At 41.9% G+C, this 25,456-nt stretch overlaps 3 protein-coding genes across 5 annotated transcripts; 2 read left to right on the top strand and 1 right to left on the bottom strand.

Annotated features, from left to right (window-relative positions):
• The first annotated feature begins 68 nt into the window (after positions 1-68).
• Positions 69-7,167, top strand: LOC121189009 (high-affinity choline transporter 1-like). 3 transcript variants are annotated; one of them, XM_041048990.1, is made up of 9 exons: positions 69-175; positions 1,744-2,004; positions 3,397-3,510; positions 4,039-4,194; positions 4,605-4,753; positions 5,379-5,522; positions 5,730-5,883; positions 5,965-6,182; positions 6,270-7,167. In XM_041048990.1, exons 2-9 carry the CDS (start codon positions 1,821-1,823, stop codon positions 6,822-6,824), a joined length of 1,674 nt encoding a protein of 557 aa, XP_040904924.1. In that variant the 5' UTR covers positions 69-175; positions 1,744-1,820; the 3' UTR covers positions 6,825-7,167. The 3 variants fall into 3 exon arrangements, with proteins under 3 accessions (XP_040904924.1, XP_040904925.1, XP_040904926.1); XM_041048991.1 differs by lacking the exon at positions 69-175 and adding an exon at positions 1,173-1,269; XM_041048992.1 differs by lacking the exons at positions 69-175; positions 1,744-2,004 and having other exon boundaries at positions 3,425-3,506.
• Positions 7,168-7,710: 543 nt separating this feature from the next.
• Positions 7,711-10,714, top strand: ttc9c (tetratricopeptide repeat domain 9C). The gene is made up of 4 exons (XM_041048442.1): positions 7,711-7,820; positions 8,515-8,868; positions 9,210-9,392; positions 10,123-10,714. Exons 2-4 carry the CDS (start codon positions 8,532-8,534, stop codon positions 10,248-10,250), a joined length of 648 nt encoding a protein of 215 aa, XP_040904376.1. The 5' UTR covers positions 7,711-7,820; positions 8,515-8,531; the 3' UTR covers positions 10,251-10,714.
• Positions 10,715-10,730: 16 nt separating this feature from the next.
• Positions 10,731-23,476, bottom strand: si:ch211-168f7.5. Its single transcript, XM_041048441.1, has 4 exons — positions 22,807-23,476; positions 15,906-16,125; positions 14,524-14,820; positions 10,731-14,316 (listed from the first exon to the last, which is right to left on the bottom strand). The coding sequence occupies exons 1-4, from the start codon at positions 23,071-23,073 to the stop codon at positions 11,771-11,773; spliced, it is 3,330 nt and encodes a 1,109-aa protein (XP_040904375.1). The 5' UTR covers positions 23,074-23,476; the 3' UTR covers positions 10,731-11,770.
• Positions 23,477-25,456: the final 1,980 nt, after the last annotated feature.

Genomic DNA, 25,456 nt, shown 5'->3' on the forward strand with positions numbered 1-25,456 from the left:
GCCTGCGCAGGGACGTTTGCGACCGTTACTGCTTCCCGCGGTGGTAACAAGAAACTGCACAGTCAGTACGGCGCAGCTCTGCCGGAGCAATGCGCCGCGCCCTGCTGCCTTTTTTAGAGGCGACAAGATCGTTATTTTAATGAAACAAACGATGTTTAATGTAGCAACCAGACAGGTATGGACCGTTTTATGATCATTTTTCACGCAAACATAATTAATATTTCAGGTTCCGGCTTCTCAAAAGTGAGGATTTGATGCTTTTCCGTTATATATATATATATATAAATAAATTTAATAATTAATTTTTTGGATGTTAGGATTTGGACTGTTGGTTTGGTTTGACTTGGGTAACTGCTAATTTCACAATTTTCAGAATTTTTACAAGCCAACCAGTCAATCACTTGATAAAGAAAATAATCAAATGATTAACCCATATTTTAGAAAAATCATAAGCCGCGACCTTGGATACGTTAAAAATTAGCTCCACTTCAACCAGCTGCAACAGTAAAATGCAGTTTACACATTTATGTATCAATAACCTCATGATATAATACATAGCAATATAACACATTTTCCTAATTATACTTTCCAGGATTAACAGTGCGGTGCCCTAAAGTGACCACTATTGAGGTGCCCCCTCCTCCCAGTTTACATGTAAAAAAGTGAACCTTTCTATGGCTATAAAGAGCATAGATTTACATGATCTTATATCTGACTAACCCTTACACTGATACTCAGAGCTGAATACCAAAAAAAAAAAAGACACTGCACACAATTCAGCACCACAGAGATGTAGCCACTGTTGTGACATGCACAGCAGCAAAACATACACAGACTTTACAAACATCACTAACTGAGAAACCAGTTAAAAGAGAGAACAGTTTCACTAATATGGCAGCATCATATATTTGCCCAAAAATAATGCTATAGGATTAGGAGGATATGTGAATGAAACTGTCATGACATTTGTGGGGTTGTGTGCTTATTTTTTTCAGGCCATTGTTGTTTCATTGTGATCAAACCACAGGTCACAACTCTGTCTTGTTGAAGAGATTAGCTGTTGAAGAGATTAGCTGAGTTTTTGTTAGAGTAGTGGCCCAAAAATAAGACAATCCTGATTACAAGACAGTACTCACTTTTTTCTAACATCTGTTTTTGAGGATTGGAAATATTTTTACACTTGTTTTGCCAGGAAAGTTTCCCCTGGATACCATTAATCCAAGGAGAAACTGAAACCTTTTTCCTTCTGCAAGCAAAACATGAACCATGGTAATATGCAACACCCACATTTGTTTATCTTTGCATATCAGCCTTAGACTCACGCCTTTAACGTCAGTCCTATTGAAGTGGTCAGAATAATTTTATATCTACTTGAACATCAGTTGGGTGAATAAGCACAAAGCAAACACAAGTGAGAGTGACTTTTGTCCTTTCTGGTACTCCATGGTTTGATTGATTGGTCGGCCTGTTATATGCTTCCCATTCAGTGCAAATAAATTCACAATGAATGAATGCATTTTTTTTATTGTGATATAATAAAACAATATGTGAGAAATCTATAACAGCATTAGTCTGTAGGTAAACCAACAAATTAAATAACAATATGTAAACAATAATGTGAACTACTCATGCTCTTTGTGTGTTTGTGTGTGTGTGTGTGTATCCTCAGCTGGGCGTTGATGGTTTTACCATTCAGTCCTGATTCTGTAAATGAAATCCGGTCCTACTTGTTTTAAAACGCAGGTGGTGTGTTGTGAGTTAGCGGAGTCCACGGTCCGCCAGTCACTCAGTCAGTCCGACCGACAGTCAGTCAATGCACGATGAGTCTGAACGTCCCCGGACTAGTAGTGATGGTGCTCTTCTACCTGATGGTGCTGGCAACCGGCGTCTGGGCCTCCATGAAGTCCAAGCGGGCGCAGAAGGACAGCCAGGCTGACCGGACAGAGATGACTCTGCTGGGAAACAGAGGGATTAGCCTGGTGGTGGGAGTCTTCTCCATGACAGGTGAGTGTGCAGACAAACTGTGTGCGGAAGTGAGAACAGCAACAACACTTTAAAATTAAAGAAGCAGTTGCTGGGACTTTTTTTTTTTTTTTTAATTTCTTATTAAATCGAATGTCTCGGTTTAGCACCCTTCGTTTTCATTTATTTATAGGCTGTAGGTTTACAGTCTATATTAAGTCTCGTTACGTTTTTCCAGTTGTCGCGAACCAAACGTTCCACAAACCCGTTGTTGCACAACGGGTTTGTAATTATAGTTTTAAAAGAAGGCATTTTCCGTAATGTTTAAGTAGAGGCATTGTATTCTACTTGAGTCGCTTAAGAGCAGCTATGACTTACCCGGTGAAAAAGGTGTGTTTTGAAAAGTACGCACTGCTCACATTAACCTCATGAGTTAAGTGTCTCACTTGTATTAATAAACTGCACTAGCAAAAAACAAACCAAACATAAAACACTGTTTTATAGCTGTTCGGGTTAGATTTGGCAGAGAAGCAGACATACACATGTATATGGTTAGAAGTGCAGAAGCTCATAATGAGCACTCAACACGTACACACAAACACACAGACTTGTCACTGACTTTACTATTTTGTTATCTCACAAACACTTATATTTCTTTTGGTAAATGTGTGAATTTTTCAAGACAATGTAGATTTCATTTCCATTTACTTCGAGAGATTTCTCACAGTCATGATGTGTCTATTGGAGACAAGTGCACCTGAGGAGAATAATAGTGGTCAAGGTAGAAGACTGAGGGTATAGTTCAAAATGTTTTATATAATCAACTATTTATAGGGACAGAAATGACTGTCAAAATGCCATTTTCATGTGAGACACATTACATGCAATAGTGGACTTAAATGCATTATACAAATAAGGTGAAGTACTGGAACCCTGTATAATCCTCAGGACCTATAAATCTTGTTATTTCTGTACAGCTTCAGAATTTATATTCATACCAAGCTGACAGTGTCACGTTCTGTGTCAGGGACAATCATGTTGCAGACTATTCTTGCCAATATGTGACTTGCACCCACAGTGTTTTACTACACAGTCTCTGTACTTAGTAGGCTAGCAAGCAATTTCGGCTGCAGTGCATTGTCTTTGTTCATCATATTAACTGTATCTGAACTGTGCCACTTTGGCATATCCAGAATTCTAGATGTTAGCTAAACTAGATAAGAAAATGTAACTCTGGGATATGTATAAGAGTGATGCCTTTGCAAAAAACAAAAGAGTCAAGAAACACATTATTTCCAAGCACCCAACCAGCTAGTTTGACTGTTATGAGTTATTCGAAACACTTGAGAAATAGGAAATTTTAGATTTTTCTTGCTTGAAGTTTCATTTATTTCACCAGTAAATGTGTGCGTATGTGTTCTGTTCTTCCTACAGCTACATTTGTTGGAGGAGGCTTCATCATTGGTCTGACAGAGGCGGTGTATATGCCAACTTTAGGACTAACCTGGGCTGTCATGCCAGTAACAGCAGCCCTGTCTTTCATTGTGGGTAAGACAGTTTTAGTGTGATATTGAGATATATAGCGTTATATATATCTCATATATATATATATATATATATATATATATATATATATATATATATATATATATATATATATATATATGTATGTACATATGTACATATATATATATGTTATCTCTAATCCATGGCTTTGTGTACGAAAGAAGTGAACTTACTAGACCTGTGCAGCCAGTTCCTCATCTCTGCTTGAGGCTAATGGCTTGAAGCTACATTTGCCGCTACTAACACTACATACCTGAAACTCTGACGGAACTGTCTGTGGGCTAGATGCATTGTGGGTACCCAGGAAGAGGAATGCTTGGAATAAAAAGACAAATGCCTTCTGTTTTGCTACATTGATACTGAGCATTTTTTTTAACTTTTTAAACATTAGTCTGAAAATGTTATAGGACTGCACTACTACATCGGTGGAGGACTTTGAACAGATGCATGGATACAGGCAGTGGCACTCCCATGCAGCGACACAAATCTGTCTCCCTTTGTGTAATTAAGGTGGGCTTTTCTTCGCCAAGAAGATGAGAGACAGAAAATATGTGACAATGATGGACCCGTTCCAGATCAAGTATGGAAACTTTGTCAGTGGAGTTCTATCTGTGGCACTGCTGATATCTGATATAATATGGGTAACAGGAACTCTTATTGGCTTAGGTAAGTGACACTGATGTCAGTTTTCTTTAACAGAACAAAACAAAAACATATATTATGCGGTCAACCTGTCAACCTGTCAAATAGACTGTCCTGAGGGGAAACAGGACAGCTGTAACATTCCATGTACAAAAACAAAACTCAGTTCATCCCACTAGTCAGAACATAAAGTTGGCTTAAAGGAATGATTTTGTTTTTCACATATTTTGCATGTTAGTTTTGCATATCAAATCTCAGTCATGAATATTGGTCAGAAACTATCAAGTGGTCTATCAACATCATACTGATATGCACTGTATGATGTTGTGTGCTTAACTGAATGAGCAGATATTCTAAATTTTTTTATTTTTTTACATATTCGTGTGTGTGAATGAATATAAATCTGAATGTATGTGATTATGTTACTTTTGTAGGTGCAACTATGAGTGTGATCCTGGATATGTCCTATCCTCTTTGCATTTGGATCTCTGCAGCAGTAGCCATCATCTACACACTGTTGGGGGGTCTCTACTCTGTGGCCTACACAGACATAATACAGCTAACTCTCATATTCTTCAGTTTGGTGAGTTCCTCTCTTACACAGGAAATCCTTTTTTTAACCAAAGTGTTTTTAGAATAAAAACACTTTAAGGATTATGGACAGAAAACACTTAATATCATTTAACAAATACAAAAAAATAATAACAGCCCCACCCAGCCCTCGATATGTGCACATATAGGGTCTAAATCTCTTTTAAATTCAGCGAATTTTACTTAGGACTGGTTAAGACAACAAACAACTGTAAACTGAATAATAATATTTTTAAGACCAATGATGTGTACATTCAAGTTTCTTCCCCAACAGCTGAATCATCCCTTACCTAGTGTAGCATTGGCCTTACATGCCATACCTCCCACTATGGGAAATCTTTTTAACAAAAGTTTACTATGAGAGAATTTAACTTAAACATCCTAAGGCCTCATTCATAACAGCTGGACTGAATTCAAAAAAAGTTTCTCAAGGGAGAAAGCCTATATAACCTCTTATATTTATGAAAAGCTATTTGGTTCCTTCAGGGCTTCCAAACCGGTGTGATGAGGTTCTACCAGTTTGGAGGCCCCTTATGGTTCCTTCAGGGCTTCCAAACTGGTAGAACCTCATCACACCACATTTGAAAAAGTTTATGTCTGTGGTTCTTTTTCTGCAGTGGCTCTCTGTCCCTTTCATCTTGATGAACCCCTATTCGGTTGATATCACCAAGACCGCTTTCAACTTTACCTATCAGGCACCCTGGATGGGCACAGTGGAAAAAGAAAGAGCGTGGAGGTGGATTGATAATTTCTTAATATTGGTAAAGACTGCATTCAGAATTTTTCTACACTTGTATCTGCACATGAAGTAATTTATAAATGCCAGAGGCTCATTGTCATACTGACATGGCTTGAATAAAACTGTCACAGTTAAATAGAACAGGGCCATCATAAAAGTCATTAGTGTTATTCCTACTGTAAAAAGTCAAAATCTAAGTAAATATAGAAATTTTGTTTGTTTTTCTAAGGCTTTAGGTAACTTGGGGTATCAGGACTTCCACCAGAGGACGCTGTCAGCTTCCTCATCAGCCACAGCCAGGATCACCTGCTTCATTGCAGCACCCCTCATCTTCATACTTGGAATCCCTTCTGTGTTGATTGGAGCAGTCGCGGCATCAACAAGTACGGCAGTTGAGTTGTATAGAAGTGTGAAAAAATTATGTTCATTTTTTTGATATTTCTGATTTTTTTTTTTAATGTCAGACTGGAACATGACCTTATATGGCTCCCAGTCCCCATACGAGCGAGGAGAGGCCGGTCAGGTTCTGCCCATTGCTCTGCAGCACCTCACTCCAAACTACATCTCCATTATTGGTATTGGAGCTATAGCTGCCGCCGTGATGTCATCAACAGACTCAGCTTTATTGTCAGCTGCTTCCATCTTCACGTCCAACATCTATAAGAACATCCTGAGAACCAAGGTAAGAGGAGACCTGAGAGGACGATTCGACTTGTGGTTATTTCTTTTTCTGATTCAGCTTCCAGCTGTCATTTTTTTTCCCCTGCAGGCATCAGATAAGGAGCTTCTGTGGGTGATCCGTGTCACTGTGGTGCTGGTGGGTTTGGCTGGCACATCGCTCACCTTCCTACACAACAGCATCATGGTTTTCTGGATCCTGGGCTCAGGCATAACTTACGCCATCATGTTCCCTCAACTCATCTGCGTCCTCTTCTTGAACATCTCCAATGGCTACGGCTCCATCATGGGCTTACTAGTTGGGGTATTGTTGAGAGTGCTGAGTGGTGAGCCTTCTATTGGGTTGCCAGTTGTTCTTCACTTCCCAGGTTGCACTCTTGAAGATGGCGTGTATATCCAGCACGCTCCTGTTATGACTATCTGCATGTTGTCCACCATCTTTGCCACTTTGTTATTCTCCTACCTGGCTTCACTGCTCTTCAACAAAGGACTCATTTCTGAGAGATGGGATATATTCAAAGTGAAAACCCACAAACTGCCACCAAAACTAACGTTAATGAGCAATCGCACCACCAAAGCAGATGAGGACAAACCTGAAGGTCAAAATGAGACTGAATTAATGTTGACTACAAATCAGCAGGACTGAAAGAGAAATGATTGAAAATGTGTGAGAGAGTGCAAACATTTTTGTTTGGGCCTATGTAACCGTGTTTCTATTTTTATACCAAATACTTAATCTTTGTGAAATTATAATCTTGGCCACAGGATGGTGTATGAATTCATCACTTGCAACAAGTGCATGTGTTAGTGAATTTGTAATAATTACATTAGTGGGGGTTTTTTGTTTTGGTTTTTTTTCAATTTTTTTTTCAAATTCAAATTTTTTGTGGGGTTTGATTAACAAAGCCTGTTGACTTTTGTTAAGGGGACAACACAATAATGTCATTTAATGGTAAAGTATCAAACAATAAATAAAAACCCATATAAACTGGGAGGAATATAAATGAAAATGTCAGACTGTCTCTAAATGGTGAGTGGAACTGAAATTTTGGAAATTAACAAGTGCAAGATGCGTCCTACTTGTCTGAAAAGTTCATTCTCAGTGAATGTGCACTGGAGACTTCAAATTTCCACATCACACTTGTATAAGCTGCATCGGTTGGACAAGGACTGGCCTTCAAACTAGTTGTAGTGTCACAAATTATGTTCAAAGGTACTGGTCATACTCAGATTTAAGGTGAGCATGGAGAAACTTTCCCTATTAAATCAAAATTAATTAAATGTGAAAACAGCTTTCAAGTGTCAAACTACCAAGTGAAGCAACAACAACCAAAACACATTTCTCTCATTAACTTAAACTTTGTTTATAGTGCACCTCACCCAAAAATTTCGATGAAAAATAACATTTTTGGGTCTTTTCCTAAAATACGGAGGGTATCATACATTTAATACATATTTTTGTGTTTATGTAACGTTACTGGTAATTCCTTGTTTGGCCTTGTTGGGGCAGTAACGCTGCGTGGAGTTGAAGTTTTTACCACTGTTTAAGAAAAACAAGGAAGCGACTAACAGAAGCAGCAGAATGGTTGTTAACAGGGGGAAGTCATAGCTAGCTGTCGGTGTCTTCCCAGTAGTTTGTCAGGTGAGATGATGCATAACATTTTATCCATGGCATTTTAATGTAGCAAATCGTTAAAATGTGTAGACATCCTAAACTGAACTGAGCGAAAGTTAGCCAGTGTGTGTGTGAAGAGGCGAAGATACCATGGTAACAGTGTTAGCTCGGTTAGCTATAGCTACAAACCGTCAACGGTCTGCTGTACAGAGCACCTGTTAAAGTCTTAAAATGTTACTAATAGATGACGTTTGGTAATTAAAAAAAAACAAAAAACTTTAAGTTTCCTCAAAGTGTGGTGGAGGTAGGTGCTGATATATAAAAACTGTATATGTAAAGTGTAATATCAGTGAACCCCATTGTTAATTTCTCTCAGAGAAATATAAGAAACAGGCATGGGGTGGTACTTTTTGTTAACATGTATAATGTAACGTAAGGGAGAGAAATATGGCCATGATGTAAAAAGTGAATGCATTATAATAGGCAAATTCTGAATACGTTTTAATTACCAGCAAAACTTTTGCATGAGGATTTTTTTTCCTTTTGTTTCTATTTTTTCTAATATTTAGTTACATGCATGTCCATGTGCTCAGGATGAGATCCAGTTTTTTGGTACTGATCCTGTTGTCTCCAGTATCACAACACAAAACAAGACTTAGTATTGGTACTAACACTGCCAATAGCTCCCAGTAGTCATACAATAATCTTACCTTTTTATCAGTGAGCTCCACTGCAGAAATGGAGGCTGGAGGAGGGGAGGAGAGTCCAGATGTGCAGGGGGCGGCAGCAGCAGCAGAACCAAGCGTTTCTGGACGCCGACAGACTTCTACGAAGCCGGTTTGGTCTTTGCTAGAGGAAGCAGCCCAAATGAAAACAGAGGGAAACGCTTTCTACAGGGAGAAGAATATTCGCTCAGCCATTGGCCGATATCACCGTGCTCTGCTGGTCCTCCGAGGCCTCGACTCTGATGTGATGGCGCCAGTGAAAGGATTTGGACCCGAGTCACCTGCTCTCACACCTGAACAGGAGGCTTCACTGAGAAACACACAAGTGGACTGCTACAACAATTTAGCTGGTAGACAGAACATCACAAACATTTCAAGTGAAAGGAGAACTAGAATATCAAGTAGAAGTGCTGTTCATTGGCTTAAATACAGCTCATGTTAAAAAGTACGCAAGTAGTAGCTCTTAAAAAACCATTCAGAGGATCAGCTCAGTAGTTTCCTGTAGTTACTAGTAGTTTTATTTGGAGTCGTTTGCATAATCATTTCAAAATCCCTCTGCACTTTATTGCAGCTTCAGGGATGTTACCTCTTTCATATGGCAGCTTTTTCACTGATTTCCTTACAATGGATATTAGCAGCTGAATACAGTTATAGTATCTCATAGTATATATGTACTTATTTACTCTTTCAGCCTGTTTGCTGCAGAGACAGAGTGTTGACTACTCTCGTGTGCGGGAGTACAGCTTGCGGGTGTTGCAGTGGCGACCAGGCGATGCGAAGGCACTGTACAGGGCAGGAGTAGCGACTCTGGAGATGGGAGATGCACAGACTGCCAAACAGTACCTCATCCAGGCCTGCAGAGAGCAGCCTAATGGTAAGAAAAGAGCCAGTACATCACAATCATCCACATTTGTGATAGACTGACTGACTTCCCTTAGAGCAATTAATGCACACAGACCATTACTAATGTTCCTGATTTCATAATTGATACCACTTACTATCATAAATCAGCCTAGGAGGGGAAAAAATTGTCAAGATGCTTTTATTTTTGAAATTTGATCCACCAGCTAATGGAGCCTGATGTCTTTGGTTTGACATTTGGGGAAATATGCTTATTTGCTTTCTGGCCAAGATTTAGATGAGAAGATCAATATCACTGTCCTAAGTGTTCGTTAAATAAGATGCCACAGCCAGTTAGCTTAGCATTAAGACAGAAAACGGGGAAAATGGCTACCCTGGCACTGTCCAAAGTAACAAAATCTGCCTATCAGCACCTCTAAAGCTCACTAATGAACTTGTCACAGTTAATCAAAGGATATGCAACTTGAAATGCCTGTATTGAAGGTCTTTCAGAAATATCTGATGCTCTGCAGATTCAGAGCTGAAAAGACCAGATTGCAGTCTGTATTTTTATTTCATGGACCAATTTATCACAGTTGGTTCATTAATTTTCTGTTCATTTTTGCAAGACCAGTTGTGGGACATGTAAAGAAAAGGTTTTTTGCACCTTGCTGATTTTCAAAGACATGTACACTGCTTGCATAATTCTCTCCAAGCCTTCTCCAACGTACTTTCTGAAACAAAACTTCATTTTTCTGTCACAGATGCTAATGTGAGGAAGCACCTTCAGAGGGCTGAGGAGAAACTGAATCGGGAGTTACAAAAAGAGAAGGCCATGTATCGAGGCATGTTTTCTTCCAGCTTGAAGAGCAGCTCCGAAGAAGGGATTTAACCAAACGAACAGAGCTGGTGAGGGAGTTCAGCCTGCCAGCTCACCCTGCCAAATAAAGCCTCAACCCAAGAGAGACTGCTTTCAACAGATCACAAACCGAATGAGGAATGATCACACATCCTGAATCACTAATGTTTCTGTGTCTCCTGTAGACGCTTATGAAGTGAGCTTAGGAAAGTAAGAATTGCACATTATGCAGAGTACTGGAACGCTGTTAGTAGGAAAGTAAAGATGTCGCTTCTGAAAATAGAAAAGAGAGGACAGGAACATTAGTTTCCTAGCAACATGGAAACAGAGCTGGTTTTTTAGCCCAAAAGAGCAAGAGTTTGGATATTTCACAAAAATGTGAGACTCTTCATGCACTACTCAACGTTCTGATAATGCCTCCGTGATTTCAGTTGTCTGGTTAGTGCTGTGAATGTTGATTTTGTGACTTCTCAAGTAAAATATTTTTTCATAAATAATCTCCAAGCTCAGATGTCTTTTTAACAGACAATATATAATGTTGGTATATCACAGTACAAGTTTTATTTATCAGCTTCCTTTATTAATTGTAAGCCATGAGAAGCCACATTTTGTCTCAAATAACTCATCAATATTTTAATCATTCAATATTCATTTGAAAATCCTGAGCACAATATCAAGTTAAAGAGTATTTGCTTGGTTTTGGTCATTATCTGGCCAATATGATTGTACTTCAGGGGCAACACTGCCCATAACAAAGAGGAATATCACATTCTCACAATAGCTATAATCACTGAACAAGTCACAGAGCAGCATGCAAAAGGGGAGTGTACACTTACACATTCATACTCATGGTAACAGGGGGATTTAACCAATATGTAATGTAGCTGCTTATAGTCAATATTTTGAGTTCCTACTGAATATTATTATTAAATTAGGATACTTTTAAACCACAAAAGGATCCCAGAATACTGTTCCTGTGGTCAAATCCTTTTTGAACTGTATTCATACTGAAGAACTCCACTGAAACCTACACTAATGAAGTTTTTTTCTTTGCTGCACTTAAAAGGGAAATTTCTCTGTCAATTTACACCAACACATTGTCAGTGACTAAAGACTTTGGGAGGGCAGGGCAATCGTTTGACAATAAAGCACTCCGATTATGCCGTAGAACCGGTTTGGAGAAATTTGACATTTGATATTTTTTAGCTTTTTGGGAGGATATAAAAAGTGGCTATGTCAGTAAAAATTTACAAAAACCTCACTGGAATGAATGTTGTGAGCCAAGAACAAAATTAATGGCAGGTTTTACAGACTTTTATGTGCCTGAGAGGAACTTCCATTGTGATGGTGGTGGATGAAAGGACTGGCAGATATTCTACAGCCAGTATTATAGAACCAGCGTATCTGTCTAATCAATTATAAATCTTTGAAGACTGAAAATTAAAAATGATGGCACTTCCTTTTACATGAAATATAATACCAACCATCACTGCTGTTTTGCAGGCAACACATGGAAGAATCATCTACTGTGATGATCAGTTATTGTACAAATGTCACTTCTTAGATGGCTTCCGTTTGAGACTCAGAGACCTCATGGAGCCAAACACTCTCCTACCCAAGTCCCTCAGTGATCGAGAGCGCTGGAGGGGCATCCGAGGAGGAGGGGATGGAGAAAAAGAAGGAGAGGAGAGAGGGGAAAGGGAGTGGCAGCTGCCCTCCAGGCTCTGAGAGCGAGAAAGGTTAAAGAGGCTGGCGGTAGAGGACAGACGTTTGTCCTCCTCCTTTGCTCTCAGCAGTCTGACCCCTTCGTCTTTGCGGATGCCCATGCCCCCTTGCCCCACGTCTAATGAGGAGACCCAGTGTGCCCGCTTTGTGGGCTCCTCGCTGTGATTACGAGGCACCAGCAAACCCTGGGACTCACTCCTGAACAGAGCCCTTCTGGAAAGCCGGAGGCTGGAGCTCCGTCTCTCCCCATCTTCCTTCCCCCTCTTCTTTGAGAAGATGGGGGAGTTATCTACTTTTGGCTTCTTGTCATTACTGCTGGATGAAGCCTTCATCCTGCGGTGCTCCCTCCTCCAGCTTCCAACGCTGTTCCTCCTCCATCCATAGCCATACTCAGCTCTGTCCATCTCCTCCCTTTCGCTCTCTGATTCTTTGGCCCAGAGGCGTCCCTCAAAGCCCCTCCACAATTTGTTGGAGGTCTTTCTTGGTGTCTGAGCTGCTGTTCTCTCCTTTTGCTCCCCCTCACCCCAAACAGAGCTGTAGTCCTCTCTCTTGGCATAGCTGCTCACTGTGGCTGCCCTGATCAACTTATGAGAGGTGTGCTTTCCTTTGTAAAGCCCTTCCCCCTCCGTCCTCTTCCACCCTCCACTACTTCCACTTCCTCCACCACTCTGCCGAAGTGATCCACCTCTTGGTTGGATGCAGCCATGCTCCATAGGAGAGGTCCTGGTATTGGTGTGGGGCAGGGAGCATTGGAAGGGAGCATCCCGACGGAAAACCGAGAGAGGGGTGGCACCTAGGGGGGACGGCTGGAGAGGCCGCGGAGGGGAGCGACCCCTGGGAGTGGGGCGGGAGGCAGGGGAGGAGGCTGTGGAAGAGGGAAGGTCAGATGGGGAAGGGATTTGCTGGTAGTGGTAATGTGAAGAGTAGTGGGGAGGGGGAATATGGATGGACTGATAAGGGTGTATGGGACTGCTGGAGTGTGACAGAGGAGGGGTGACACTGGATTGAGACTGGGGAGAATGGGTAACACTGAGCGAGAGCTGTATTGGTCTCTGGGGATTCAGGTCTGTCAGTCTAGTATAGTCATGATCTGTCTGGGCTTTCAGGTGAGTTTTACTGTGACCCCTCACTTCACCTGCAGTATCTGTTTGGAAGCAGTCAATATCCAGCTCCACACCCTGTTCCATCAGTCCGACCACAACAGCCCTGGACAGGCCAGAGAGGCGGGAGATCTCTCCCACCATGGGGGAGTCTTCACTTAACTTGGGACTGGAGCTAGACTCTTGAATCAAGCTGCTACGCTGAGACCCTGGAGCTGATCCAGCACTTGTACCAAACACAGATGGTCCAGTCTCAGATGGAGCACCAGTGCTCCAGTCTAATGAGCGACAGAAAGCTGATGACCCAAATCCAGAACTGGGTCCAGACCCTGAAGTGACCTCCAGGGAACTGCGATGGCTCAGGCTGCTCGGACAAGTTGAAATGCGAGGGCGAGCTCTAAGTGCTGGGGTGGGTGTGGCTGAGGAGAGAGATGAAGAGGAGGCAGTGGGAGCTGTAGTAAAGTCACCCCTCAAAGCTCCACAACTGCCATTTTTAGGATTGTCCACGAGTCCCTGGCTGGAATTTAAACCAGGCGCCAGGTTCAAGTTAAGGTTGAGATGCAGGTTTATGTTCAAGTCCTCTCCAGTAGCTGAAGGAAGATTACCCAGGTTGATTGAGTTCCTAGTGGCCTTTTTCCCAGTAGTGCTGAGACTGACTCTGGCTGAGTTTCCCAGCAGTGACTTACAGGGAGTGATGCTGCCCCCTGGCATGGTGGAGGGTGTGCTGCGGCTCTCAAAGGCAGAAAGAGACTGAGTGGAACCATGACTTTTGCCAGGGGTGCAAAAGCCTCTGTGCATGATTGGACCAGGGGTGGCAGCTGAAGTGAGATCAGAGGTGGAGGAGGTTACCCGACTGTGGTACTGACGAGCCAGACGAGAGATGTACTGCTCCAGGTGGGTGAAGGAGGCCAGAGTGGGAGGCTGTGGGGGCTGGAGAGGCAGAGCTGGGTCAGTGCTGGACTCTAGTGGTTCGTCATGTTGGGGTTCTTCAGGACTCAGAGAGACTGATTGCTCTTGGTTCTGGGAGGTGAAGAGGGGGCTCTGGAGGGCGACAGCATGCAGCGGGCTGGGGTAGGGGTAAACCTCTTTGGTCCGACGGGACACCAGATCGGTACAGTAGCGAGGGTCCAGCTGGGGTTTTAGATGGAGGGAGGGGGTTAAGGAAGAGGAGGTGGGGTCGAGAAGTGGGAGCAGGGAAACAATCAAGGAATCACCTAGTCCTGAGCAGAGGTCAGACAGAAAGCTCAGACCAGTCGCTTCAAGGTCACTTAGTACTGAAAGAGAAGAGAGAAGAGAATATTGCATTTAACTTTCTTAATTTTAGAATGCCATTCCCTTACAGCTGTTCCTAGACATCAGACCTCCGCTGATGTTTATAGCCAGTTTTCAGTTGTCCTTGCTGAACTAGCTTCAGCCATCTACTGAAAATTAATTTTCAGTTTGCTTCACAAGACATAACTCCATTATCTGCACCAGCTCACCTGAAACTTGGGTCCCTTCTGTTGGTTCAGCATCTTCTTGGCACTCCTGCAGTCCAGGTTGCTCCTGCTCCTGCTGGTGGTGGTGGTGGTGTTGCTGCTGCTGCTGCTGCTGCTGTTGCTGCAGCTGTTGCTGTACTGCACCTTCTGACCACAGGATGTCAGTGTTGTCGGCAGACAGAGGAACCTGCTCCCACAGCTTCAAAGGTCTGGCCGGTGGCGCTGGTCCTCCCTGAGCAGCATCACTGGACACCGAGTAGCAAGAGTCTGACAGAGAGCTTCCACTCACTGAATAGAAACCTTGACAAGAGATAGGAAAATAAATTCAGTATTAAGCGACAACATCCCTCAATTTTTCTGTAATATTTGTAGAAGTTGACGATGCAGTCCTGAAACTTGCTGGTTGTTATGTAATTTACTGCCTGTTATTTCATTTGAATTATTATGATTAATTCCCTCTATTATATTATTAATAAAACTCTAAATTAGTGATCGTACTTACTGCTTGACTGACTGCTGTTTTTTGTCATTGACTTGTTTTTCTTCTTTTGTGGACTGTTCATGTCTGTTGTCAATGTATCTTTAAATGTTACTGCTTATGTTAAATTGAATTTTAAGAAATGTTAAAAAACAGTTTCATGTGATGGATGTCATCAATGTTGCTATTTTGAATTGCTGTTTGTTATTGCAGATTGAACCTGTAGGTTTTACATTTTCTGTTCTATATACTCTTTGTCTGGTAGGTCTTTTCAGAGGAATGTTTTCCGCACCAACAGTGTTTATTTTGGACGTATATAAAGAGAAATGGGTAGTTAGTGAGGTCAGTAAAAACTGGCTAAACAAAGACAAGACATCACCTACAGAAACTCAAACTTCATTAACATAAATTCCAAGAGACAGACGTCACAGTACTCAATCAACTGTTTAACCAGTAACATGTAGGTAGTTTCAGGACATATCACCAAAATCTGCGTTAAAATTCAGAAGAACAGGTCAACCTTTAGGTTTGAGTTGACTTACTAAGTTTTCAGGTAGCCTCTATATGAAAGTATAGTCAAAAAGGAAGGTGTGTATGAGTGCACAGCAGAAAGAGAGCTGTCTGAGCTAGGTGTAGACACACAGAGACCAGAGTTACAATGAGACTGGATAAGAGTTTGGCAAGAAAGACTGAAAAGTTGGCAGCAAGAAAGAAACTGAATGATTCAGTGCCAAGTCACAAAGAGTGCAAGTAAACAAAAGTAAAAAGGGTACGGTTAATGTTTAATGGGATTTCTCTAACACAAGGTGAGGCCTAGTTTTAACAGAAGGTGACAAACATCATCATACAGGTCAGTGCTGTTATCACACACTGTCCACCACTTTGACAACTGAACAAACATTTTTACCTGAACTAGGTCTGGAGTCGCTGTCCAGATGGACCATACCACTGGGGTCTGGCGTTGGGGGAGAGAGCAGGTCAGAGGGGGTGTCCCAGGACAGAGTGGACCAGCGTGAATTACTTCCCCTTGCAGATGAGGAGTGGACAGTTCCATCCCCTGAGTTACTGCCACACTCCTCTGGGCTGCTCTGACAGGGCAACACCATTATATCTGAAGGAGATGAAGCCTAAAAATAAAATAAAATGTGATAAGATATAGCTGGGAAACACAGAAAAAAGAAAAAAAAAACAAATATTACGACAAATATATCTAAATACTGTGATTGACTATATGTGCATAAAACTGGAAAAAAAACTAGCAAGTTCAGAAAAATTGTGCATTTAAAGTCATACAGTGTTTACAAACACAGGAACAGACAATATTTAAGCTGTTACAAAAGATTACAGTGGCATAATTCCCTAGATGATATTTAGTCTAATTTAGCATGGGTATTATCACCCAGTGGGTTTAATGGCAGGATTTACTCACTGTGACACACATCACATTACAGGGCTTCTTTGCTAAAATGAAATTTCACCACTGTGGAAGATGTTCCCTTTAGTTCTGTATGAATGATCACATACTGAAAGTGGCTCCACTTAAAACAGTGCTTTTCACCTCTCGGATTTAATCTCATTTTAGCAATCAGGTATTAGGCTGAATATCTATGGATGCATGGCTGGCCAATGCGTTTGAAATCACAATCACAATAGTGTGGCAGGATATGTGTGCAAAATCATATATAAAAGCCATGAAAATATTTGACTTGGAGGACATCTTTGTATAACCACCTGTTATCAGATTACTGAAATTCCATACTTAAGTCACTTGATAGCAAAGTAAACCGTATCCATCTACAGAGGAAGTCCACAGGATGACGCTGAAAGCTCAGAAATACCAAGTACGTTTACATTCTGCTGAGAATTTTTTTTTTTTTGCCAAACTTGATGGTAGATCAACCTCAACTCGGAGCACATATAAAATACTCAAAAGGTTCAAAATAATCAACCATGCTCCACTGTTCCAGATTACACAAGACCAAGCTCTTCACACGCAGAAATGAAACTTTAAGTTGTTTTATTAGTTTTTGAGTACATCTTGCGTAGAATCGTTAATTTAATTCATTAATTTGCAGTAATTTGTAGATCAATAACATGATAAGATCAGTTCATATGATTCCACTATAAGTCAGCAAATGGTCTTTTTTTACCCTGAAAAAAGGAAATGATAAATAACTGGAAGAAGTACTCAGATCTTTTACTTACAAAAAGCTCCAATACAACAATATAAAAATAGTCCATTATAAGTCCTTAATTCAAAACCCTTGTCAAGTGTTTAGGTATTATGAACTATTAAATGTACTTAAAGTCTCAAAAATAAATAACTTGTGCTGTTACTGACATTTTTTAATGTAAAATCTAAAGTAACTAGTAGATACAGCTGTCGAATAAAAATTAAAACTGTATCAAAGTGCAGTACTTGAGTAAAGGTTCTTTCCACCATTCACAATAAGGTCACAACTTTAAGCACACAACTCCTCGGAACTGCAGAGACACAATAGGAGCCGTGTGAAAGGACATGTAGTTTTGTGTGTCGTGATATCATTTACCAGACACACACCAATGACGTCACACCACGCTTACCGGAACCGTCAGGAATGAGGCACCTCGCACAATAACAATCACCCCGTAAGGTTAGCAAAGTGCCTCAGTTTCCCAGATTAGTAAAGACTTGGTAGAGTAACCCCCTCCTCCAATTATCCTCCAAATCCCCTAACCCACCACCACCAACAACCCCCCCTGCCCAGGACAGCAGCCAAGAGCCCCTGCATTAGACTGATCGACCCCAGACAACAGAAACACTGTGAGTGGCACTGATCAATCCTCTTGTTACTGAGGAAACAATACAGGTAGTGACTCACTGCTGGGGCGACGGGAGAGGACAGGGTGGGGGGGGGGGGGGTTCAGAAGATAATGTGGAAGGACAGATGACGTAACAAAGAGCAGCCAGAGCAGCAGAAGGGAAGGGGAGGGGTTGAACTGAGGAGGAAAGAGAGGAGGAAGGAAAAGAAGTGGGAGAAAGAGTTTGAGACTTTGACCTGTCTTAGGCTTATCTCAGCTCTGAGAGATTAGGGAGCTTTGACTCACTCCTGTCCCCCGTTTCTTTTTCTTTCTTTTTTTTTTTTCCTCTGTGAATCTAAAGTGAGAAGTGGCTGAGTGGGTGACCAAAACGAGCGAGAGGGACAAAAAAAGAGACAGAGACTGAGAAATAAGAGTGTGAGTCACTGATTGAGTGAAGGCGGTGAAGGCAAGGAGGGGAGGGTGGGGTGGGCAGGAGAGGGAGGGAGGGAGGGATGGGTGAGCGGTTGCCGGGTGAGAGAGAAGGGCATCTTGAAGGACCCCCACCTCCCCCACACTGCCCATGACAAATAATCCCCCCCCCCCCCACTTCTGTAATATCCTTCGAGCCAGCCGCCCCCTACTCACCATAGCTACAGCTGCTCACTCTCTAACTCTCGCTCGCTTCTCCTCCCACACACAACCACAACAGCACAACAGGCCTGGCGAAATATTTAACTCATCCTCAGCCTGAACGCACACAAACCAAGTCTTGTTGTGACTTTCGCTCGCTTGTGTGTTCTCTCGTCTGTTCTCTTGCAGAATCCCACTTCTTGCATTCTCTTCCAACTGCCATAAAAGCCCATATGTTTATCATTCTACACTTGTACACGCTTCAACTTTAGTTTTTTCCCTTCCCTTCTTTAATCATGTGAATTTAAAGATATGAATTAACCCGTTAAAAAGGCCCTTGAATGCGTAAATCACTGCAAAAATACCCTTCAGTGCTCTTTCCTTACACAAACTTCTACTTTATTATCCCTCAACAGCAAAATGCACTGCATGTTGCAGGATATAATGTTACACAGAGACCAGTCCATGATCAAATCATAGGCAGTTGACAGACAAGTGGGTGGGGGTCTGCCCAGAGCTGTGTAACATGATATTCCTTCATGTGAGGGAGCAGCACAGCCCCTCTTTAGCAACATGTGGAAAATGTATGGGTCGATTGGATAATAGTGCAACATTGATCGCAGCTGCACAAGCAACACACCTCCTCTTATTAAGGGCATTATGTCATTACAGCGAGACAAATTGCAGCGGTTGCCATGTTGAGGCAGAATAATGTGGTCAAACAGTGTAGGATGGAGCCGGTGTTTGGAGAGAAGCACTTGCTCGTTCAACAGGGCGCAGTATTTATTGTTCCATGCATTATTAATGCGCTGTTGAAATTTAAAGACAGCCCACACTGTGCATCTTCATCTTCACCACTGAGTGGAGTGACGCGCTCAAGCTTTGCTGACATATTCAGGTGGATCTTTTGAGTTGCATCAATGTTGCAGACTTTCTTTTTCTTTTTTTTCCCGGTGAGTTGAGACAGATCCCGAGGCTAGAACCAGAGACAAAAAGCTGTCTCCCTCCAAAAGGCAGGGTAATGGCTCTCCGTGTAAGATGATGCTTTCCAGTAGTAAACCTAATTTCAAGAAAGGCTGCCTTCAGTGAGAGCGCACACAGCCCTGCAGATGGAGCAGAGACACATACGCTAAAGATATTCAGTTATCCAGCACGTTAAGACAAGAAAAGGCGACAAATTTTTCACATTTGAAAAGACTGATTGTTGCAGCTCTACTGTATATGTAAATTATGGGAAGCTGTTCTACTTCCCAATCTGCTGCCCTCTGTGGGGTTTTTTTTAAGGGAGGAGAAGGAGAGGAGAAGCTTATTTTTCAAACCTGAATGGCAACAAAGACGATTTCACAAACTTGGCCTTGGACACGAACTCTGAAGGCAAGAAGAGTTACTGACAAGTGTGCGCATGGTAGAACACTGAGAACTACTTAATTTGAAAATCAACGCTTGTTCTATTTACAAAAACAGACTTCATGCACAAATCTGAATTATTTATATTAAAACATATCAACATCTCCTTTGTAAAATTAAATTAAATGTGTTTTCTTTCCACTAATGCTATTGAAGAAGCATCGTTTTTTAACAGGTGTTTTTTTTTTTTTTTTTAAGCCTGCATGCATGAATTCATCACATGGCAGCAAAGATAGTTATTTTAAGTTGCATTTTTCCATCACAGATGACACCATACAGCCATAATCCCAGCCTACCAAATGCACAGTGATAACTTCTGCCCTTCCTCTCTCTCTCTCTCTCTCTTTCTCCCTCTCTGCTATTAGAGAGAGAAAAGATGAATCACATTTCAAGAGTTTAATTCCAAAAAAAATAAAAAATAAATAAAAAGCTGGTGTTAAAGTAGAGTGCATTATGTGATGAGTCACCTAATCCTCAGCTTACAAAATAGTTATATTTTTGAAAGCAGAATAACCTGTGTTTGTAAAGAAGTAATGAATTTAAGGTAAAATGAATATAATGCCTTTGTGGATGAAACCTTTACTTTTCCACAAAACCTTTTCACCTTAATAGTAGTAAATAAAACAGCAGGTATGTGTCTACTTTCTCTTCTATTTTCCTCTCTCTCCAGCTGCGGCAGTGTTCAAATTATATGGTCACTTTTGCAGCAACAGGAACAACAATTTGTCTCCATGTATGCAAATGTGTGTGTGTGTGTGTTGGCGGATGCCAGCCCGGGCAGAGGGCAGAATGCCAGCCTGCTCTGCTACACTGGCAGCTCCCTTCAGAGGTGAGAATGAGCAATGCTGGTCGGCCTCTCCACAGGAGATCTCAGCACCACGGGGGGAACTACAGAGGAGATGTTGGTAGGTGGGCGGTGAGGAAGGCAGCACATTATGAGCCGCACTTCCATGCTGATGCCCTCGCTCAGATGGGACTGCAATTTCTGTCCCTGCACTGATAAAAACTGATTTTTTTTTTTTTTTTTTTTTTTAATTTTAGGTTGTCTTCCTCTCAGTGGTGCAGCCTATGAGGGATACGATTTCATATTATTTTTTGTCAAATAAACATACCATTCTGAAAAAGGTGACTTCAGCTGTGGCCTGGTTTAAACAGAACATGTATTTATGTGCTGCAGGCTGCTGACTCATACCACTCATTGGTATCAAGCACACATATTCACAGTGTAAAAACATTATGTGCGAAGTGACTGTGACAAAGTATCTGATACTTTATATGGATGACAATGAAATGTTATTACTGTGGCCAATAATGACCCATTTACTGTAGCACCTGTGTTGAAAATCTCCCAACACCAGCAGACCCTGAACACAACAAACCACCAGTTTATCAAATCTGGAAATGATCCAGAGATAATCCATGAGACACTGATTTAGTAGAAAATAACACGCACATCACTGCACTCTACAATGTGGGCAGTGCAGTAAATCCTCTTGAAATTGCAGCCCACAAAAAAAAAAGGTTCATTCTTCACATATGGGATGGTACATTACTGTGTCAAATAATTTTTAGTAATGTTTTAATCTTAAAGAGCAATTTCACCAGTGAAAAGAGGTTCATTTTCTTGCTGGTTGTGGGAAAAGGTGAAATTATTATTATTATTATTATTATTATTATTATTATTGTTGTTGTTATTGGTGCCCCATGACAGAAAACAGGCTGTGGTATGCCCTAGGGTTCCAACTAATAAATAACTGTATATAGGAGAATGTCAGGAAACTGATACAGTTTTCAAAAGCCCAAGGTGAAATCTTCGGACATCTTGTTTTACGAGACAAAAAAGACAAAAAGATATTTGTTTACAAACACACAAGGCAAAGAAAAGCCGCAAATCTTCATAAGCAGTTGGAACTAGAGAATATTTGGCATTTATTTGAAAAAAAAAATCACTTAAGGCTGACTGATTATCAGAATAGTTGCTGATTAATTTGTTTAATTAATCAACTAATCAAGTCAGCACCAGTACTCCTGATACTTTAAGTATTTTCTTGCCAATGTCCATTTCAGCCTTAATTATATTTCTCCCATTTTTCACAATAAAATCCTGCAGTCACATTCACCTTTCAACAGATTATACATCTTGATGACTTCACAGGTTCAGTTCTAGTTCACGTTCATGCATAATGGACCAGACCACCTATAGTCTCAGTATCCAGGCCTCAGGATTGGACCTGTTCACATCCTGGCCTCCTGTATTACATGTCAACCCACATTCCTCACATTCTCATCACAAAAAAAGACCTGCATATCCATTTCAGGACATGGTTGGGAAATGGTTTTCTTTCTTTTGCTGTGTGGGTGTGTTTGAGGATGAAGTCTGAGATCACGCATCCTAACCCTCTCCTGAGTAGGTCACACTCCACTGGAGCATTCACGATTTCACAATAAAAACATAAGAACTGCACTTTTAGCTCAGGACAAAATAGACAGACAGTGATGGAGTCACCCCTCATATTGTAATCACAGTGATCTGAATGCCAAAGTGACCTTTACAGCTGATGAGCTCACTGGCCAGAGCCAAACAATGCAGCAGTGTCTGGTTGCTGGCTTGTGTATTAATACCTACACATGATTTTAGCGCCTGTATCCCACCACATCCTCCTGCATAACCTTGAGGCAGGGCACAGGGCCAGCCAGACAGGAGCTGGTCCTGGTACCCTGACCTCAATGACATTTGCTCCATGTGACGGTCACACACTGCCGCTGTGTATAATGATCGGGCTGCATGCTTGGATGCTCTCTGGCACCATCTCAATCAATTGGGTATTCAGCTCTCGGCACAGCCATGCGCCGCCAGGCAGCGATAAAATCTGTCTACTGAGCCGCAGAGGGACTGGTTTGTTGGCAGATCACCATCATCCCTGCATCCATATTTAATAATCTCGTCATGTAGAGATCCGGGCTATGAGCTGACAGACGCACTGACTGACCTGTTGCCTGCGGGATGTCGCAGAGCCATGCTCGGCGTCCGAGGCGGCGCTCTCCGGGGTTCCGCTTCCCTCCTCCGCCCGTGGCTCCTCGGCGTTGGCGGCAGCGGAGGCTCGGTCCTCCAGAGCGGCGTCCACCATCTCCAGGTGTTTGCACCTGAGCAGCTCCAGCTCCAGCACGCCGGCTAGCGTCGCTTTGAGGCGCTCGCCGATGCGGACGCGCTCGGTGCCCGACCAGAGCGAGTTCACACAGCCGCGGCGGCCGGCCATCCTCGTCGAGGTGCCGGCAGGCGGAACGGGGGCGCACCGCTGACCACCGCTCAGTTACAATGGAAGAGAGGAATGATCGGACTAGGGTCCGGCTTCAGGTAGAGCCACACAGGTCCGGACGAGCGAGAGCAACATAGTAGCCGGTTGAATTAACACAACATTAAGGAAAATATAATCCTTACTATCTGTAACGTGCCATGCAGCCTACAGTTTCAGGCAGCTCTGCTGAGTGGCACAAGACTAGAATTAATGAATCCGCTGGTAGCCTGAAGGAACATCAAGGAACCATGCCTCATATTAATCCAAACTTCATTTCCTGTTTACATTGCCCTTTTTTTTTTAATGTCACTTACAAGCTTCCCGGTCCGGTGGAGTTACCATGGTGCAGGGATCCGTACGTAGCGTCCCCAATGAGACAATGCAACAGACGGAGGGTGATAATGTTACATGTGGGAGCAGGCAGCAGAGAGGAGGAGCCACTGCGCCAGACCTGCACACAGATTGGTCGGTGAAGTTTTTCGAATGGACCCACGGAAAAATCCCCCCAGTGTCCAACTTCATTGTACATGATGCCAGAGGACAAATACTTCCAGTCCTAATGTATTCCCATAGTCACTGGTGGAATGTAACCACGTACAATGAATGAAGTACTGATTTGTGCTCCTTGTACCTTATTAGAGTATTTTATGCTGCCTCCTATTTCTACTTTGATTTTAGAGGAAAATGATTTACTTTTACTGCTTATCTGCTATATTCACTCTGAGAACTAGAAGAGCGCAGACCTCCGCTAAGGCCAATGTCGAACAACACACACCAGACTACACAGAAAAAAACTCAAATTCATAGTACATATAATGAATACGTCCCAAAATTTAAGATATTCTTCCCTGGCCCGTGTCGCATCCCACTACTAAATTCGGTGTGAATCGGTTCAGTACTTTTTGCTTAACCTCGCTGACAAACATACAAACTCGGGAGAAAAAGCAACCTCCTTGGCGCCAGTAATTAAAGGCGCTGCGCGCGCACACACAGGTGTTTTCAATCTCTGTGTCTGATTCGACCTTACGTCAGGTGTAAACTGGGTGGAGCCATGCGGGGGGGGGCACCAAAGAGCGATGACAGGCTAAATGACCCCGCCCCAAATGGTACAACAAAGTTAACTAAAAGGTGTGAGTGGTAACACCTGTTAAAGTCAACTACTTAAAATTTTACATATCGATTAGTTAGTATGGTCACTTTATACTATATGATTCATTATTATTGATTCATCTACCAAAAGAGAATATTAACTAGTTTGAATGTAACCACATCATATTTTAATCACCAATGGTATGATTATAAGGAAAAGTTTTTTTGGAGCCACTGTTAATGTTTTAAGAAACACCAAGTATCTGCTGTGAAAAAGGCCTACTTACAGCACAAACACACTGTCATCATTAGGTACCGGAGGTAACACTGTCTTCTACAGGGAATTTGTGTCATGTTTTAGAGCTTCATTGTTTTAGCTTGTGGTTAAGCAAATCACCACAAACTAACTGACACACTGTTAAAATGAGTGTTGTTAATACACTAAGCTTGCTGGTAGAGCTCTGGGCTCAGAACTCTTTCCTGGAGAAGCAGCAAGAAGAAAATAAAAATATATCTGGTGTTGAAATACTTTGTCTCAGCTCTGACAGGTGGAGCATGCTTTGGTGCCAACTTTCAACCAGCAGAGGGTGATCTTAACCTGCAACACAGCTTCTGTTTCCTGCTATGCCTCTACAGGCTGGTGGGTCTCAACAATGGACTGACTGTGTAGGACCTCCTTAAAGAGCAGAAAGCTGTCCACATCTGAGTAAAAAACCATACAGTTCAATAGCTCTACAAACAGTTTTTAAAATAGTTTCAATAACTTGAAAGTGGGATTTATTACAGGACTGTTGTATCAGATTGTTTTAATTTTAGCTGGAGGTACCTAATAAACTCAGATAGGTACCTTTAGAGAAAAAACAAGGAGAAGTACTGAAACACCAACTCTGAATTTTATTATTTGATTGAACATACAGCAGAAGCTGCCATGTAATCTTTTAAAAGAAAAAAACTCTAACCTTTCAACCAAACTGTTACTGTTAACAAAACAGTCTCCCCTCAAAGTCCCTTTTGTGTCTGTTATGGAGTTTTCAGTGGTTTCACATGTTCTCCTCCAGCAGATGGAGTTTGCACTGTTCTTATCTGGCTTCAACTCTATAAAGTGCTCAGAAATTTGAACACAAACAATTCAAAGACCACTGAGCAAACTCCATCTGCTGATGAAGAGCGTGATTATAATCTGGTGAGTTGTCTTGCAACTCACCAAATAGGCCGTTTTCACAACAGTTTCAGTTGTCATTAGGAAAGGCATCGT

Source organism: Toxotes jaculatrix, chromosome 10 (genome assembly GCF_017976425.1).
Source record: "Toxotes jaculatrix isolate fToxJac2 chromosome 10, fToxJac2.pri, whole genome shotgun sequence".
NCBI classification, from domain to species: Eukaryota; Metazoa; Chordata; class Actinopteri; family Toxotidae; genus Toxotes; species Toxotes jaculatrix.

Bases quoted from the DNA above. Each gene is read 5' to 3' on its own strand.
- LOC121189009 (XM_041048990.1), top strand. From the start codon at position 1,821: ATGAGTCTGAACGTCCCCGGACTAGTAGTGATGGTGCTCTTCTACCTG. The intron at 5,523-5,729 runs GTAAAGACTGCA...TGTTTTTCTAAG, and splicing joins TTGATAATTTCTTAATATTG to GCTTTAGGTAACTTGGGGTA. The intron at 6,183-6,269 runs GTAAGAGGAGAC...TTTCCCCTGCAG, and splicing joins AGAACATCCTGAGAACCAAG to GCATCAGATAAGGAGCTTCT.
- ttc9c (XM_041048442.1), top strand. From the start codon at position 8,532: ATGGAGGCTGGAGGAGGGGAGGAGAGTCCAGATGTGCAGGGGGCGGCA. The intron at 8,869-9,209 runs GTAGACAGAACA...TTACTCTTTCAG, and splicing joins CTGCTACAACAATTTAGCTG to CCTGTTTGCTGCAGAGACAG. The intron at 9,393-10,122 runs GTAAGAAAAGAG...TTTCTGTCACAG, and splicing joins CTGCAGAGAGCAGCCTAATG to ATGCTAATGTGAGGAAGCAC.
- si:ch211-168f7.5 (XM_041048441.1), bottom strand. From the start codon at position 23,073: ATGGCCGGCCGCCGCGGCTGTGTGAACTCGCTCTGGTCGGGCACCGAG. The intron at 14,821-15,905 runs GTAAAAATGTTT...TCTCTTGTCAAG, and splicing joins CGACTCCAGACCTAGTTCAG to GTTTCTATTCAGTGAGTGGA. The intron at 14,317-14,523 runs GTGAGCTGGTGC...CTTCTCTTTCAG, and splicing joins AGAAGGGACCCAAGTTTCAG to TACTAAGTGACCTTGAAGCG.